Source organism: Penicillium argentinense, assembly GCF_028826775.1.
Source record: "Penicillium argentinense strain IBT 30761 chromosome Unknown utg000004l_segment0_segment0, whole genome shotgun sequence".
Lineage (NCBI taxonomy): Eukaryota > Fungi > Ascomycota > Eurotiomycetes > Eurotiales > Aspergillaceae > Penicillium > Penicillium argentinense.
In genome coordinates this window covers 2394009-2412004 of record NW_026622663.1, presented here as the reverse complement: position 1 = coordinate 2412004, position 17996 = coordinate 2394009, and the positions used below count along the sequence as shown (strand labels likewise).

The 17996-nt window shown below is 53.1% G+C and overlaps 6 protein-coding genes across 6 annotated transcripts; 3 read left to right on the top strand and 3 right to left on the bottom strand.

Moving 5' to 3' along the window:
* Window positions 1-488: 488 nt before the first annotated feature.
* On the top strand, window positions 489-1722 carry N7532_003805 (protein MEMO1; the record flags this gene model as incomplete). The annotated part of the gene is made up of 3 exons (XM_056616299.1): window positions 489-643; window positions 706-774; window positions 837-1722. 3 exons carry the CDS (start codon window positions 489-491, stop codon window positions 1720-1722), a joined length of 1110 nt encoding a protein of 369 aa, XP_056476656.1.
* Window positions 1723-1926: 204 nt separating this feature from the next.
* On the bottom strand, window positions 1927-3526 carry N7532_003804 (uncharacterized protein; the record flags this gene model as incomplete). Its single annotated transcript, XM_056616298.1, has 5 exons — window positions 1927-2016; window positions 2073-2770; window positions 2823-3154; window positions 3212-3284; window positions 3343-3526. The coding sequence occupies 5 exons, from the start codon at window positions 3524-3526 to the stop codon at window positions 1927-1929; spliced, it is 1377 nt and encodes a 458-aa protein (XP_056476655.1).
* A 1014-nt stretch (window positions 3527-4540) lies between these two features.
* N7532_003803 (uncharacterized protein) lies at window positions 4541-6080 on the bottom strand (the record flags this gene model as incomplete). The annotated part of the gene is made up of 2 exons (XM_056616297.1): window positions 4541-5942; window positions 5974-6080. The coding sequence occupies 2 exons, from the start codon at window positions 6078-6080 to the stop codon at window positions 4541-4543; spliced, it is 1509 nt and encodes a 502-aa protein (XP_056476654.1).
* A 4528-nt stretch (window positions 6081-10608) lies between these two features.
* On the top strand, window positions 10609-12289 carry N7532_003802 (glycoside hydrolase family 71 protein; the record flags this gene model as incomplete). Its single annotated transcript, XM_056616296.1, has 4 exons — window positions 10609-10761; window positions 10823-11351; window positions 11405-11630; window positions 11692-12289. Coding segments are annotated over 4 exons (1506 nt in total), but the record flags the coding sequence as incomplete, so codon positions are not given.
* Window positions 12290-12855: 566 nt separating this feature from the next.
* Window positions 12856-14136, top strand: N7532_003801 (uncharacterized protein; the record flags this gene model as incomplete). The annotated part of the gene is made up of 3 exons (XM_056616295.1): window positions 12856-12916; window positions 13008-13365; window positions 13443-14136. The coding sequence occupies 3 exons, from the start codon at window positions 12856-12858 to the stop codon at window positions 14134-14136; spliced, it is 1113 nt and encodes a 370-aa protein (XP_056476652.1).
* A 2213-nt stretch (window positions 14137-16349) lies between these two features.
* Window positions 16350-17740, bottom strand: png1 (peptide-N4-(N-acetyl-beta-glucosaminyl)asparagine amidase; the record flags this gene model as incomplete). The annotated part of the gene is made up of 2 exons (XM_056616294.1): window positions 16350-17156; window positions 17240-17740. The coding sequence occupies 2 exons, from the start codon at window positions 17738-17740 to the stop codon at window positions 16350-16352; spliced, it is 1308 nt and encodes a 435-aa protein (XP_056476651.1).
* Between the last annotated feature and the right edge of the window lie 256 nt (window positions 17741-17996).

The following is a 17996-nucleotide window of genomic DNA, read 5'->3' as shown; positions in this document are numbered from 1 at the left end:
CGCGCTGATCTATTCCCAGTGGAACAGTAATGTTGAAAACACACGTAATCCCACCGTCAATATTCGAACAATGCAAGTTAAAAAAAAGGGTATGAATTGAAATACTCATAGCATATGTATTTACTAATCTCGAGTTTTCCACAGTGTCTTAATCACTGTCTAGGGTGCGTAATGAATACCTTAGGAAGCCCATAGTACGCTATATCCTTGCTCGACACTTCACAAATGAAGATATTTTTCTACGTGATGATCTTCCTAAACTTTCATGAGAAGCTCTTAACTAAATCAATAGTTCAGAATAAAAGCGCTCTCCAAAAATGCTTTGCTTGGCCCGACACACCCCCGAATTGGGAGGTCGGCATCCCGCACCCCCAGCTGCGTTTGCTCCACCATGACGCTGTACTCCCCCCGCTCTTCTCCCGTAGCTCTCTCGCTGATCCTCAACCACCATCAGCCCGTCGTCAACATCAGCACCCCAAGATATCACCATGGCTTGCAGACAAGCTGACCACGCCGGATCATGGTACAGAAAAGGCCCAGACCGCTTAAATGATCAGCTGAGGGGTTTGATGGGCGCTGTGCCTCGTGAGATGGACCACGCTGGGGAGCTCCCAGTGCCCGGAGCTCGAGTGATCATTGCACCGTATGTTTGACCACTTCATTGTGTTTCAAGTACGACGACTGACGAGCACCACAATCAAATAGTCACGCGGGGTATTCCTATTCGGGTCCCTGTGCTGCCTATGCATACAGTGCACTCGATCTGTCTAACGCGTGAGTTGATATCTATGCCCTGTGTGTGATAACCCATGTTGTAGCTCACCATAACCCTACAGCAAGCGAATCTTCATTCTTGGGCCATCGCACCATCATTATCTCTCCACGTTGGCTCTTCCAGTGACCGTCGAATACCAAACCACGTTGGACTCTTCTCACCTGCCTCTGGACACGGAGCTCATCAGTAAACTGCGCAACTCGCCCGCAACCAAGCCGGATGGATCCAAGGTCGAATTTACCTCGATGTCCAAACCTGTTGACGAAGCTGAACACAGCATCGAAATGCAACTCCCGTTCATACACTATCTCCTGCGAAAGCAGTTCGGCGACGACGCTCCCACCGACAAGTATCCACCACTGGTGCCCATCATGGTCGGCAATACCTCGCCTGGCACGGAACGAGCATTTGGTGCCCTTCTGGCACCGTACGTCGCAGACCCATCGAACATTTTCATCATCAGTTCGGATTTCTGCCATTGGGGCACCCGATTCCGATACACGTACTACGTCCCACAGGCTCCTACACCTGGACCTGAGCTGCCTCTCTCTAGTGATGCTCTGCCACAGCCGGGAATGGATATCAAACATGTACTCGATTGTCTTGACTCTGTTTCTGACGGATTCGACCTGTCGCGTCGAGATCGTATTTCCAACGGGAAGCCGGCTATCCATGAAAGTATCTCATCATTCGACATTGCTACAATGGCTGCGATCACTTCCGGGTCCCACGATCTGTTCCTAGATGTGCTTAACCGCACTGCAAATACTGTCTGTGGTCGTCACCCCATTGGAGTGATCATGGCAGCTCTCGAAGCCGTCCGAGCCAGTCAGTCGATCGAAGACGAGCGTGGCAGATTCCGCTTTTTGCGATATGAGCGCAGTTCTGATGCCGAGGATGTCTCTGACAGCTCCGTGAGCTATGTCTCGGCATTTTCAGTGCTTTAGATACCGTGTTTCTCGTCCACAATACCCCTCTTGCCTTTGTGATGGCAGAAGAGAAGACAATGTTAGTCTTATTTCGGTGATGAGAATTCAATGAAAGTCTATTCATATTGACTATGCACTTTAGAGTAACTGTACAACCAAGGGCGATAGGAGCCATGCAAAATATGTCGTATACTGTGAAATCACAGATGTAACCGAGAACATCTAGGCGTTAGATGCGCACGAGAAAGATTTGTGTGCGGTTTGAGCATTAATCCGGATGCTCGTTCCTGTAGCCCAAAGACCCATTCCGCACTGATTGATTGATTAGCAACAGTAACATCGTCTGAGATCAAGACTTGAAAACTTACAATGAGGCAAGCAAGGGCAACAAGGAAGACATTGAGCGCAGTCAGAGCCATCTTCCGCTTGTTTTCAAAGTACCGTCCACGGTTCAACTTCAACCAGAATAGACCCTCCAGACCGAACGAGAACCAGCTGCAAAATGCGGCCGCGATCATGTTGAGCAGGTCGTTGAACACAGGGATAGCGTTCGCGATCAACCAGGCAATAACCCACATGATGAAAGTGATGAGTACCCAGGTGCCATAGGAACGGAAAGAACGCTCGTTCATCTTGTGAGTGCCACGGAATAGGCGCACGTAAATGCACTTCGCACCGACGTGGCAGATAACAACACCGGCAATGACGATCGTTCCGATAGAGATACCAAACGCAACCTTTGAGACGACCTCACTGGCGCTCAGCAGAGCGGGACTGAGGACGTTTGGTCCGGCGTAACGGTAAATCACCAGAGCGGTGACGAGATAGAGCGAGGTATCTGTCGCCTGGAAGACAATCAGAGCCTTGGGATAGTCGCTCGGATCCGCCAGCTCGGACTGGAAGCTGAAGAACGACATGTGTCCGGAATACGCGAGAACAATGTTCAGCGTAGCTGAGAAGCCGTTGATCAGACTAGGGTGAGTAATGGCGTAGGCCGTAGGATCGGGAGCATCAATGCCAATGGCAATCATGGTGATCATCACGGCAGTGAAGATAGACAGGGAAGCTATGGGCTGTTAGCAAGATATCACCAGGAAAAGTGAACAAGGCCACTGTACAGATAATTCCCAGATACGACACTTCCTCCAGCCGTCTCGAAAGAGTCAGGACGAAGCAGAGAACGGCTCCCACCACGCAGAAAATGATCGTACAAGCGCCGTGGTTGGTGAGAGTGTTCATCATGATGGAGAACGTCAGGATATGAGCACCCATAAGGAAGATGAAACAGAGAATCTGGGCGACACCGAAGATCTCGCGACCCCAGGCGCCGAACAAAATCTCGGAAGCATCGGCCATGTTATGGACCTGAGGGTATGCCAGTTTGAATTGGCCGACGACATAGCCAGTGTAAGTCGTCAGAGCTCCAATTCCAATTATAATGATACAACCACTGTGAGAGTTAGCACTGAGTTCTCGTTTAAGCCGGCACTATCCTCATTGAACGTACGGGACAAGACCCAGGACTGCCATTGATGATGGGAGCGAGAGAACTCCCAGAGAGACGGACTGGGCAATCATCACTATGATTGGATTAGCTCGAATCTATGCATTGAGAGGATGCATTTCGGGGCAATGTACAAATTGCACAGTTCCTGAACGCAACAATTAGCTGACTGCTTTGCATTGAGTTGCCGCGGACCCCGCGAGAATGCACATACCACCACTTCATACTCCTGTAGCGGATTCCACCGACCTCTTCGCCAGCGGCGAATGGGTCTTGCGGCTTCTCCGGATCCATCGCTTTTTCCAAATTTTTCTCCATGGTGGGTGGGTTGAAAGGTTCAAGCTGGTTGCAAGTTGATGTTGACTCATGACATATCGCCTTCCCCGAGGAAAAATCTCTTCCCAAGCCATGGTCGCCCCACTATTTACTTATCTGGGGAAGACAGCTTGCTAGGAGAGACAGTAGTGAAAAGCGAAGGTTAGAGAGGGATTATAACGGCGTAAATTCTGTGTATAGACTGCGATATCATGCTGGGTTGTTTATTGTCTGATTCTGCCAATTGGATTCCTCCTGCTGTCGTGCTGACGGCGGAAGGGAAGGGGGCCGGGCCCTGCAGGCATTCCATGCCTCTGTGGCTGGATGCTGGTTTCCATTCGCATCATGGTCACCCCGGATTCCTGGATGTGTCTTCCCCGCATTAGGTGGAGTGTATTAGGACAAGTGAGGGTCTAGTCTGAGCTATCGAAAGTTTTGTTGCCGTCGTGAAAGGAGCACGGAACACGGAGGCTATTCCGGGCCCACTTTCCGAGTCAAAGCCAGAGCCACGGGCAGAACGGTCTTCCAGGGAATTGCTAGCTACAAGCATTATCTGTCAATGCAAAGCAAAATAGCACCGAGCTAAATGAAAATTAAAGTCAGTTCTCATGATCGAGATCACAGCGACTGAAATCTGGACCCCAGATCCGTTGACATTGGTCGGGGGCGAGTATCATGTCTCAAAGCGGCGGCGGAAGCGGCTATCCGCTTCCGGGTTTACCCTCAACAACGTATTCCAAAGCCCTTTATCTGCACCATCGAAAGGAAAATCCGAATTCAGCATAGCCCTTTGTTCGAAGAGCATCTGAAACATATGATATCAAATATTTTGGACAAATATTTCGATAATTTTTCCTTAATACATACGGCCAAATACGTAGACACAAGAAACTCAATTCGATGTAATGACTGGTAATGACTGCTATGCCTGACGGCGCAACCCTTTGCTCTATCATCCCCGGAGCTATATACAACAAATCACATCAAAAAATGACAATGTATGTACATCAAAATGGTCTACTCGTCACGGGTGTGAACTAGCTTGCCCTGGACCCAGACACTCTTCACGTTGCGATCATCACCATTCCACATCCACTTCTGGATCTGCTCCTGCCAGGTCTCATTGCCAAATAGATCGACATTACCGACAGGTCCAGTCTCAACAGCACGACCAGCAAGAGTAGCAACATCAAGCTGGCCGGTGGTGCTGTTCTGCACGGCACCCAGCTCGATCAGCTGCGCATCCCAGATCATGCCCTTGTCAAAGCCACCGATGTCTTCGGCCATGTCGACGACAGCGGCGCCGCCGCGAGTAGCCAGATAGAGAACATCCTGATACAGAAGCTTCTCGCTTCCGTCAAAGGTAGTGTTGCCGGTGAGTTGCTGGTACTCGGCGCTGAACTGGATCAGCCGGGAGACCAGACTGGCCTGACGGGCAACCTCGAGAATGCTGGGGCTGTAGCCACCAGCAACATCTGTGCCCAGGCCGACAGTGACACCCTGGTCGAGCATGTAGCGGATAGGAGCGAGACCCGAGCCTAGACCGGAGTTGGAGGCAGGGCAGTGAGCAACCTTGGAGCCGCGCTCACGGATGAGACTCATCTCGTCCTTGGTCAGGTGGACACCGTGGGCGAGGATGGTACGGTTAGTGAGCAAGTTGGCCTTGTCGTAGACATCGGCGTAGCTGGTCGACTCGGGGAACAGCTGCTGGACGAGGTCAACCTCATCGGTAGTCTCAGCGATGTGGGTCTGGATCCAAAGAGGAGGCTCATAGGAAGCGGCAAGTTTGCCGAGGCCATCGAGAGACTCGTTGCTGCAGCTGGGGGCAAATCGGGGAGTGACAATTGGGTTGATCAGAGTTCCGTTGGGGTCAAGGGTGTGGATATAATCGATAGTTCGGATGGTCGCATTGAAACCCTGCTCAGCATCCTGGTCAACGTAGTAAGATGGGCACTGCTCCTTGTTGTCCATGCAGACACGGCCGATAAAGGCACGCTGGCCGTGCTTGTGGCAGAGAGCTGCAAGAGCATTGGTGGCCGGAACGTGAATAGTGGCGAAGTAAGATGCGCAAGTAGTGCCATGGGCAAGGGTCTTCTGCACAACCTCATTGTAGACACGAACGCCCTCCGGGGGCGTGTCCTTGGGGTCGCTGTCCTTGTTTTCCGGATCGGACTTGGAGCCGAAGCTTGCCTCGACAGGGAAGGTGTACTCATTCAGCCAGTCCAGCAGGCCAGATGATCCAAACAGTCCTTCATTGGGGTACTGCGGTGCATGAATGTGGGTATCAATGAAGCCCGGGAAGAAGAATTCGTTCCGGTCATCATTGGACTCCACCACCGTGACGTCGGAAGTAGTCCAGCCCTGACTAGACAGGAACGATTGGAAGCTGGCATCGTCGTTGACCTGCCAATCGTAGCCCCTTGATGCGGCCATCGTCCGAAGAGACCCACAGGACACCTTGGTTTCGAACGATCTCCGCCTTGGCCGAAGTGTCGTTCAGCAGCGGCAGGTGAACGAATGTACCGCGATAGACGGTGTAGGGGTGTGCAGCAGCCATCGTGCCGTAGGCATTCAGCGCTGCCGACAGCCATAATGTAGACACTCCTACTGACGACTTAAAGAAGTTTGAAATCATAGTTTAAAGAAACGAATGTAGATCGATGCTCGACTGTCTGGATACTTCCCCACCATCTCGAGGACAAGGCTGATTGATATATCCCCATCGACGCCTCGACGCCCCGGAAATGACGGAAATGAAGGGTCACGAAGCCGGTATCAGAAGCCGGTCTGGATTGAGTTTTGGAGATGAGGCATAATGGAATAGGAAGGCTACGCCTGCATCGTTGCAGGACGGTCATCGCCGCGGTTGTATTCTTTGACGATCCCCTGAGGATCTTGGCGATGGGAGATAACAGGATCAACAGGGGCTCTGCAGAACGCGAGCATCTCCGAATGTTCTGAGCTCGGTGTTCGGCTGGTTCCGATGATTGCGCGCTGGCAAGGCATCAGAAGGGCAGGTACAAGAATGGGGGCAGTCCTGCCGAGATCACGACAATTCTTTTTCGCTTCCGGCGCTGCACGGGCTCGTCACCGCCACACGAATTGGACGATCCTTGCCAGGATGGTGGGAAGTGCTGGTCGAGGGTCGGCTGGAGCCCTCGTGTACTAGGATGATTGGTATATCTGGTGGGCAGATAGTGGCAGATGGGCAGGTCATCGATCGAATATGCGGCGTCGCGATATGCTCGACATTCTCCCAGCGGGCCGCAGCGGCACATTCAGCCCTCTCAACTCAACTTTTCCATTTCGATCTTGCGCGCCAGAAGCTGATTTGGGACCATTTGCGCCCCTTTGCCCCAGGCGTGCCGGGAGATCAGGGGGTGGTGGGAGTTGGTGAGATCGCAGAACGCTCGGGGCAGGCGCCGCTTTGATACGACTGGAACACGGGCAAGCCACCAAAGCAACGTGACAGATCGAACTTTCATGTTTCGCTAACTTCCATCACCAGCTTCTCATCTCTCGCTTTGCTTCCCTGTTCATTTTCGTCTGGGCAAGGAATACACACGCCCTATACACGGGGTATGCTCCGGCTGCCGCTCGTCCCTCGATGTGAACTAGCCAGCTGGTTGCTTACCACGCCTTTGCCATGCACCTAATTCGAGCCTATATGAAGCAGATTTCAAGCCTCCTTAGGCTCGACGGTGACCGCCGATGGCCGAAGCCTCAACCCAAAAATTCTACCCCGGATTTCCAAGCGACCATACACTATGCATCTCCGGCTACCATGCAATTCAACGCCTCTCTCCATATTCTTGATATAATAGCGGGGGATCGCTAATTATACGGAGTTATTTCACATTCAATTCTTCTACTCCACTTCTTCCAGTCCACTCTCTTCGTTAGTGCATCAATTTGTCGAGTTCAGCATGGGCTTGAAGCCGTATCTTGGCCTTCGAGGCAATTCACTCCTCCGAGCAGCCGTTGCACTGGTTGTATTCCCAACCTTTACTTGCTATGGATATAACATGAGTGTTTGTGGAGGTCTTCTGACCCTCCCTGCCTTTAACGATCAATTCCCCCGCATGGACACTATCCACACGCATGGAGCCGAGAAAGCCGAGAACTCCACGATCCAAGGTTCGTCGATAGCGTGCCCCATATCTTTGTACCGTCTAACATTCTTGTGCACTTAGGCACTGTGATTGCTCTCTACACCGTAGGCGGTATCTTCGGAGCCTTGTCATGCGCCTATCTGGGTGATCTTCTCGGACGGAAGAAGATCATCTTCTGGACGAATCTGATCTGTATGATCGGCTGCATTCTGATGGCAACCTCTTTCGACTTCGCTCAATTCATCGTCGCAAGACTGGTCCTCGGCGTGGGTATTGGCGGGTATGTTGCTACGGTACCAGTCTGGCAATCAGAGCTCTCACCAGCGCACAAGCGAGGTTCAAATGTGGTCACAGACGGTGTTTTTGTCGGACTGGGTGTCACTGTCGGTCTCTGGGTGGACCTTGGCTTCTACTTCGTCAAGGAAAACTCCGCATCTTGGCGCTTCCCTCTCGCTTTCCCTGCCATTTTGTGTCTTCTGGCCATGGTTTCTATCCCTGTGCTGCCGGAATCACCTCGCTGGCTGATCATGACTGGTCAAATCGAAGAAGCCCGAAATGTCATGGCCGCTCTTCTTGAGCTTGAGCCTGATTCGGATTCCATCACCGATAGCATCCATGAGATCCAGACTATGCTTGCTGTCTGCGGAAATACTTCTTGGACCGCCATGTTCACTAATGGAGAGCAGCGTCTCTTCCACCGCGCATACCTTGCCGCTACTGGCCAGTTCTTCCAGCAGATGTGCGGTGTGAACTTGATTACCTACTATGCGACCAGTATCTTCCAGGTGAGTTATCGACCTGACTCTACTAATCTTGAAGAAGTCCACTGTCCTTTAAAGGGTCATATACTGACACGAAGTTAGGAATACCTCGGCATGGATGATGTGAAGGCCCGTATTCTTGCAGCGGCCATGGGCATGATGCAGCCTTTTGGGCGGTCTCTTTGCCTTCTTCACTATCGATACACTTGGCCGCCGACCCCTCATGATCTGGAGTGCAGCAGCCATGGCTGTTTGCATGGCGATTCTTGCCGGAACAACATCCCCCGAAGCTCAGAGTAGCACCGCTCCACTGGTCGTGGCCGTCATCGCCCTGTTCGCCTTCCAATTCATCTTCACGGTCGGATATTCTGGCCTTACCTTCCTCTACGCCGCCGAACTCGCCCCTCTTCAAGTGCGTGCTGCCGTCAGCGCCGTCTCGACCGCGACCGTGTGGGTCTTCAATTTCGTGCTTGCGGAAGTGACCCCAATTGGATTCAATACCATTGGCAACAAATACTATATCGTCTTTGCGGTGATCAATGCCGTCATCGTTCCCTCAGTGTACTTCTTCTTCCCTGAGACCAAGGGACGGTCGCTGGAGGAGATTGATGAAATCTTCTCCCAGTCGAAGAACATCTTTGACCCGCCTAGTGTGGCACGTCGGATGCAGCGAACCATCCGCGCCAGCCACCCGGAGGGCCGTCCGGGTTCGGACAGCTGTGGTGATAACGAAATTATCAAGGAGGAGGTCAAGGCATGAGTCTGGGCTCTGCGGCATTGTGAACAGCTGTTATGATGAGCATTGAATTATTTGTCTGGACAGTGGGCCTAAGTGCAGATCGCTATCAAAAATGCCATTAACTAGATACTAAATACCCAAGTAGGAACCTTTTTTATTCATAGGATATTGAATGAAATATTATGATCCTTGAATGTTAACAGTCCAAAGGTAGTCATTGTGTGGCTCGACAGCTAGCCTCGGCACCATGCCGACAACAAATTAGCCCACCTTTATCCTTTCTGGTCTTGCCGACGGGAACAAAACTCAGGATCCGATGTAGTCTCTTCGTCTCCCAAGCGTACTGCACCTGTGATACATATGGCATCACAAGATCAAGGTCCAATCGATGTGATGAATCCGGGGATTGTCATACGGTTGAATACCAGAGACCCCAATATGGAGGTGTTGCAACGGCTATCTGCTAGTGATATCCGTCGCGAAGATGCATCTCGGGATATTCGTGTACTATTTGAATATGATATGATCACATTGTCTGTTGCTTGTGAGCAAGGTAAACAATCGATGCCTAGCTTTGATGTTAGGCACGATCTTTGATGGAGTTTTACGCTCCCGTACATGGGACCTTTTACTACTTCCGGAAGCCTCGCCCCTCGATAACCCTACGTCAAGCCTTAGATGCAGGGTCTGGCCGCAAAGTATGATGATATGCGATGTACAAGATCGGGCAGACACTTCCCCGACGTTCAACAATTGAAAATCGCAGCATACTCCCGACGCATCCAAAATTGCCGAAAGTCAATACTCCCAGACTCTTTTCCCTTCTTGAATGATGTATCATTCATTCACGATCTAAATCAGGGGCCACGAAACCTTCCTCCAGCCACCAGCATGATGAAGCGAAAGGGAAAAGTCAACCCTTTCACTCCGACAGCCTAGACCGCCGCCACTAATGTTCGGGATTAAATGACAAGTGTTACAGCCTGCAGGATTCTTTGACGCCCTTCATCATTTTGCTCACCCAGAGTTCTGTAGGGAAATCGCCCTGGCTGCCCCGCCCAATAGGCACTTTTGCTGGGGAGGTGGGTGGAGCCTGCCTGACTCGGCACGCAACCTAAGCGCCTGTCGATGCCTCCTGGCTTCAGCCACCAGATCCGGTAGGCGCCAGACCCTCACGGTCTGACAGGGTCGCATTGTTGCAGATGGATTTAAGCCCCGTGATGACCCGGAAGGGATGTGGGTTCTCTGGCAGAGTCTAGACGGCGCTTTATTGCAGGATGGAAGGATAATACGGAACATTGAGATGATCGCGTGAAGGATTCAGAGGATCTTGCAGACATTCGCTTTATTATCTCCCTCTTTTAGTCTGCTATTTTGCAGCTTGATGACCGTGTTGGTTCGTCGACCTGATCAAACAATAATTTGCACCATCTTCTGTCAAAGTCTTCAGTTCTTCTTGCTATCATACTCAACATGGCTTCGAAGATGCTGTCTCTTATCCTGGTAGGACTGCTGATGCCATTCATAATGGGCAGTCCTACACTTCCAAGGTCTGTGTCAACTTCGACGGCGCAATCTTCAAATGCGTCGGGAACCAGCGACAAACTCGTCTTCTGCCACTTTATGGTAAGAACCAGAGACATCCTCAAGGAACCGCAAGAATCCATTATAACAAATCCATGTCTAGATGGGTATCACAAGCAGCCGCCAAAGTGCCAACGACTACGACAACGACATGAAAAGCGCCAAAGACCACGGCATCGACGCCTTCGCACTAAACATCGGAACCGACATCTACACCACCCCCCAGTTAATATACGCCTACACCTCCGCCGCGCGGAACAACATGAAAGTATTCCTATCCTTCGACTTCAACTGGTGGAACACCCAGCAATGCAGCACCATCGGCGCAACAATCAAGCAATTTGCGAGCCACCCGGCCCAGCTGAAAGTCGATGGTAAAGTCTTTGTGTCGTCGTTTCAGGGCGACGGCATCGACGTCGAGAGTATGGCTGCGGCGGCGGGCCATGAGATCTTCTTCGCGCCGAACTATCACCCCCAAGCGGGTAATTTTGGCTCTGTCCAGGGTGCGCTCAATTGGATGGCTTGGCCGAGTAATGGTCAGAATAAGGCGCCGTCGGATGGACTGAATGTTTCTGTTGCTGAGGGGGATGAGTCATATGGGAGTGCGTTGGGTGGGAAGCCGTATATTGCTCGTGCGTAATATCTTCAGAAAGAAATGGTCTTTGTACTGACAGGTTCATTGCAGCTGCCTCGGCGTGGTTCTCTACTCATTTTGGAAGCGAGGTCTCGTACAGCAAGAATTGGGTCTTTCCCTCGGACTTGTTGTGGTACCGCCGGTGGCGGGAGATCTTGAGGCTAAGACCTCGTTTTGTCGAGATTATCACCTGGAATGACTATGGGGAGTCTCATTATATTGGACCGCTTTCATCGCCGCACGATGACAACGGTGCATCGAAATGGGTCATGGACATGTAAGTCAGATGGCAATCTTTCTCGGGATATTGACTAACCTAACCCACCATCTGCACATAGGCCACACACCGGCTGGCTCGAAATGTCCAAACCATTCATCGCCGCCTACAAAGCCGGCTCCGACTGTCCGCTAAAGTACATCGACGAAGAAAAACTGGTCTACTGGTACCGCCCAACGAAGCGGGACATCGACTGCGACGCCACGGACACAACAATGAGCGGCAACCCCAGCAACGCCAGCGGCAATTTCTTCGCCGGCCGGCCAAACGGGTGGGAAAGTATGACAGACGAGGTCTTCGTCGTCGCGCTGCTAAAGAAGCCAGCGCAGGTGCGTGTGCAGTCGGGCGGACAGTCGCACGTCTTCGCAGCGCCGGCGGGCATCAGTGCCCATGCCGTACCAATGGGAGTGGGCCGGCAGGAGTTTGCGGTCAGGCGTGAGGGACGGACGATCTTGTCGGGGAGGAGCTTGAAGGAAGTCGAGGAGCGGTGCGTGTGTGGAATCTACAACTTCAATGCGTATGTGGGGACGCTGCCGGCGACAGCCACGATTGACCGACTGCAGCCGGCTGGGCTGGCCTCGTTGTCGCAGGGGCTGAGCGTCGCGTGCCCAACGAACACTTTGGGGTCGGTCACTGCTGTTGCTACTGCTGTTGCGACGGAGTAAGTGTACTCAGTATGTAGAGCACTACTGTGTAGTATCATACCTAAGGGTAGTATCGGTGTACGTGGTAGGACTGTCTATGCTGGCATAGCAGGAATGATGTACCAGTATTGCCGAACAAAATTCAATGAAATGCCCCTATCCAGAATTAATACTCAGGCCCAATCACAACAGCCGGTCGGGTGATTTAGTATCTGCTATCTCGCAGGATCCTTCAATTCGAGGTGTTATCGCTCACCGACTCTCCGTCTACTCATATTGTTTACCAGTACTAATAGGTACTAATAGTACCTTAGCAAGAGAGTACCTCACGTCCACCAGGGTAGGATGTATCTGCACTAATCCGGGCTGTATCTGGCCCTGAAGTATCCGAGGTCGGATGTTTTGTTCCCCTGACATCCCCTGTCTGCTCGGATCGAATAGAACTCACCCGAGGCTCCGGCCGAGCCCATGGCTTGATCAGCAGGACAAGCTGAACACGACCGTCATCAGATCACATCTTCATAAATTGCACTGGGGGTCGGAGAAACCCCCCACAATCAGCTCCAGCCTGTCCGCGCGAAATGGCCCGCATCAAGCAGGGTGTTTTTTCCTGGGAAGATGTGCTCGCCCAGCGATACCAGAGTTAGTCTATACTTCCCCCTACGGCTCACTCTGGACTACTCAGGTAGTCGTATCCCTGATGGTATACTTATATTGACTGCTCACGGGACAGGTAATAAACCGCCTTCCCTTCCACGCCGTCGCCGCACCAGCCCCACGCCCCAGCCACAGCCCCAATGCCGCCTGCTCTCGCAACTCTCCCCCGAGCTGCGCCTGATGATCTGGGAACTGGCCCTGGGCGGCCTTCGTCTCCACATCATTCAGCGCAGCCCCCAGCGCCTGGGCCACATCGTCTGTCCGCTCAGCACGGCCACGGCAGAGCAGCCGCGGACCCGGCGTGCGGGGGAAGTCTTCTGCGAGATCTGCAATGGCGGGGGGATCCCCCAGCCCGCAAGGGAAGGAGACCTGGCGCGCGCGGGACGAGACGCCGACGGCAATCTCCTCGCGCTAGCATTGACCTGCCGACAAATGTATAGTTCTGATTTTGCTTGCTTTTCAGACTGGATAAACTGGGCCGTGTTCGTGTTCTAATTAGCTTGGGATCTAGATCGCTCGAGTCTACCCGCCTGCTGTATACTCTCAACACCTTCGAGTTCAGCACCCCCTGGACCCTACCGTATCTGCGCCCTACGCTCCCACTGGAATACTGGGAGGGCATCCGGTCTGTCGAGCTGCGCTGGGCGTTTCCAGGCCACTGGCTGCCGACGAAAGATCCCGTTCGCACGGTGTATGTCTCCGCCGGACGTGCGCAGTGGGTCGAGACTTGTCGCGCCTTGATGAGACTGCCAGCATTGCAGTCGTTCGTGCTGGTGCTGGGTAGTAGCTGGTTCAGTGAGCCGGCCGAGAAATTGCCCGTTTTCCTGGAGCCGCTGCGGGGATTACGGGTTCAGCGTCCGCGGAGATGCGGATGGGAGAAGCTGCCATTGCACACTGGCTCTGGCTCTGGCTCTGGCTCTGGCTCTGAGCTGCGGGGCAGTTCAGGGTCCAGTGCGAGTATAACGAGAATACGTGCCGAGACGATCGGTCTGCGCTCCCCAGTCTCATGCGTCTGTGTTCGCCCCTTGGTGTCGACTGGCGTGGTGACAGATGGAGTCTCGTCACGCACACTACCAATGAAAGAGGAGGCGCGGCCGACGTGGGAATTGCGATTGCAGGGTCAACCGTATTATCTGCACGAGCTGGGTCGTGTCGGGGGTGATCTTCGGCGGAGGGGGATCGACTGTGCCATCTCCATGAAGTGAGGAGCGATGGCAGCGATGACACGAGTCACAGTCAGTACTAGTGTACAGCAGTAACGAAAACCTTGTTTTATCATTCATGCAGAGCAAAAGGTCTCGACCCAGGCAACTCACGTCACGATTTCGTTGATTTTCACGATCTTCACCAGTGTCCCGGTTTTGCCAGAAACCCGGAATCCAGCGCCAGCAAATCTGCATTGCGGGATCGGAGCATGTCTTGGAAGAGTTGCATCGAACCCGCATTTCCCGTAGTTCTCTTGCATCGGCGAGTTTGGTCGTGTCCCAACCCCCTCGTCGTTTGCCCCTTCATTGCATTTACCTGGTAACCTAACGCCATCGGCAGCATTTTAGTGCATTTACTTTTCTTTTTTTTTTTTATCATCATCAGATATCTGCAAAAGCAAGAAACTAAGCAATCGAACGTGGAGAAAGATCATTAGTCATCTGAGCTGTTACAGCGCAAGATTCCATCTCTTCACCCTCCCGGTAAGCCTGGAGATGCCTCGGTCTCAGGCATACGCGTAGATCCTATACGTTAGGGCAGCCAATACGACACTACCACATAATAGACCCTACAGTGTATACCCTAGGGTACTGGATGGTGAATGATGTGCGACTCCACCAAATCCTTTGCAAAAATTAGCCTGCGAGAGTTAAAAGGGGGCCGGCACTTTATTCGACACGGGCCCGACACGCACGACGCGTGCGTCAACATGTACACTGACCGCGTTCTGTCCATGTGCGGTATTGAAAGCACAAGGTGTATGTACGAAACCTTGTGCATTAGGTCGCAACAGCTGAACAAAGTAAGTGGTGCATGGAAAATAGTAATTACCTGGTCCCGGACCAGTCGAGTAGAGCGGATAACCTGCCCCAAGATGGGGGAAGAACCAGCCCTAACAAGACCCTGGACCCACCCGCGCCCATGGGTCGCATCTAAAAATATCCCCCTTTTCTGGACCCCATCGGGCCCGTGCTGCCAGGGCTGATGCTAACTTTATACTTATCAGCGAGATGCCTTATAATGTGATTGAGAAATAGTGGAATTGATGGTAATTGTACCATTGTGTACAAGGTTTCTCTGCGAAGGGGCGAGGCCTTCCAAGTTGCATCGTGGCAGTGATCCTACATCGGAGTGGGAAGACACGCAGCCCGGTGCGGGATGTCGCCAGGGGCTCCACGGCTGAGCCCACGCTGGCTCCACTCGCAGGGGTGGCAGGCGCTAGCAGAGTCATCGCGGGGGACGATCGCATATCATAATCAAACGGGTAATTTATGTATGGGATTACACGAAAGCGTCAGGGTCCAGGTGATCTTGTGGAGTGGAGTTTACGTGGAGATACAGAGTTGGAGTCGGATGTTCAGTAGAAAAAAAAAATTAATATTTGTGGTATCAAAATAATTGTGGTATAGAAAGAATGGAAAAAGGTGGGTAAGTGGTTGAAGTCAAGATAGCAAAGGAAATGTGTCTTCAAAGACAGTGAGCAATCGAGTCGCTCCCTAAATCAAGGGGGATATCTTGCGACTGGACATCGAGACCAAAATAAGTAAAAGGAAAATGGCTGCGACCGTGTTCTCGTACAGCATTGTGTAGTCGGGCAGAAAGGAAACCCCAGATTAAAATGGTGCGAGAGAATTGAGAGGAATCGTCACCACTAGCGCCGTAAAATCAAGCAATATGCCCAAGCCATGATGCGAAGATGGTATATCGTTGAAAAGCCGTTTTGTATTCTCTTGCTCCGGGTATGAATATCCAGTAGACGGTAGGAGAGGAAATTGATGTTCAAGACGGTTGAGGTCGTTCGGTGTGTGGTTGGATAACGAGGACAAGCATGAACTTCCTAAGTGCTCAGCATCACCAGCCATGATGGCTGGTGCACGAGTCGATCGGAAAGCTCGGGTTTTGCCGAGCATGCAATTGTGGTCGCGAACGCGGGCGCGTTCTGATCTGACTAGTTGCGTTGGTTTCAGAACATCGGGCGCCGCAGGGGCGCGGTCGGGTTACCCGGTGCGACCGTGTTGGATCCGATGGGGTCGACGCGAGTCCATGTTGCTGGGAGGTTGTGAGTCGAGGCGCCCGGTCCGGCCTCTCATCTGTTCGACTAGAGAGAAGCTGGTTGTCGGGTCGCTGGGATGATTCGACAAAAGTAGAAAACCAAGGGCTCTTCAAAAGAACCACTGGGGGGAAGAAGGTAGTCAAAGCAGAGACGGATCCTTTATCGTCCATCACGCGACCGATCAGGTCCGGAGTGACCATGGCCTCTGGCAGCGAGCCATTCGCTCTGGGCCTCCTGGCGGGCATCGGCGTGCTTCTGGGCGTCCGGTCGGTCCACAAGGCTGCGTGGCAGGATGTTATTGATCTCAGCCGCCAGAGCGGAGGCAGTGAATCCTCGCAACTCCCGCTCTTCACGCTCGTCCTCCTTCAGAAGACGGGCCCGGTCGGTCTTGGACATGTTCTCACGGCGCTTGCGTCGAATCTCCTGGATGGACCACAGCACAACCTCTTCGGATGCACGAATTCGTGGGTTGCCGTGCTTGGTAAAGTTGCGAACGTAGCGGCGGGTCACATCGGTCGCACCGTCGATTCCGAAGGCGACACAGTAGGAGATCTTCCGGCGCCATCCCTCGGCGTAAAGACGGGGGTTGTCGAAGGCCTCTTCACAAGCATCCACGTGCACCCATCGTCGCTGGTGCTCCGAGTAGACCTCAGTCCAAACGTGGTCCTCGGCGTTCCAGACCCAGCGAACCCGAGCGCCGACGGCACGGCAGAACATGCTGAAGCAGTTGGCCCACTCGCCAGCTCGTCCACGGCGAGTTTGAAGGAGTTGCCAAACGTCGGAATACCGGGGAAATCGCTCGTAGGCGCCGCATCGTGGCTCAGAGCAGCGGTACAGCTCGACGCGGGTGGCGCCGCGGGCGGTCTCGTCGGGCGATGGGGGCGTCATACCCTGGGCGATGGTGGGCATGCAGCATTGCGAGCATGGGGGTTGTTGACGAATTGGAAGAAGGATCGCTTGAACCACCTGGGAAACAAGGGATGTCAGTACTGTGGCAATCGATCAAGGTCTGGACTCTTTGCGACGTACCTCAACAATGCTCTAATCACACAATCTTGATAGCCCCATTCTGGCTTTTTACCAACACTGGCTGCTTGGGCCTGCAGAATCTGGGACTCCTCCTCGGCTTCAGAGTAAAGACGATCGAGAGGGATGACGCAAAGGGCCTCATCGAGAAGGCCTGGGTTTTCGTATTTTGTTGGTGTCACCGAGAGTCCCTTCAATAAATTAAAAAATTTGAGCGAGGCTGCATCCTGGGGCGGCGATGGCATGATGGGGAGATGGCGCTTGGCGGGTGCTGGCGATGCTGGCTGGGAAGCCGGTCGCGCGGCCATCGAAGGCGGCGGCGGCGGAGCTCGCGAGGGCGGTGGAATAGAATGGCTGGCGGTCGGAACAGGCGACTGAGAACCGGCTCGTGAACGGGAATCTTCCTGGAGTTGGTTGAATCGCTTGGTCCGCATCAACTGTTCGAACTCGCGGGTGAGGGAGTTGGCGTCGTAGTTGGTCGAGGCCGGCTGGGCCGGCCGGTGCTGGGGTTTGCCGTCCGCCATGGTCGTCGAAGAGGAGGAAACACCGGCGGCAGGCGAGGTCGAGGAATCTACTCCAGGATGGACGACGGCGACCCTGGGAGGGGGAGATGAGGAGGGAAGAGGATCAGGGGAGGTGTGGTAGTAAAGAAGGGCCTCGGGGGGGAGAAGAGGAAGACTGAAAGGGATCTTGGGATGGGATACCGTATTACGGAGCGTCGTCAGCGCGGCTGCCGCCAATCACGGGCCCCGCGTCCCGGCCGCGTGTACGAAACCTTTC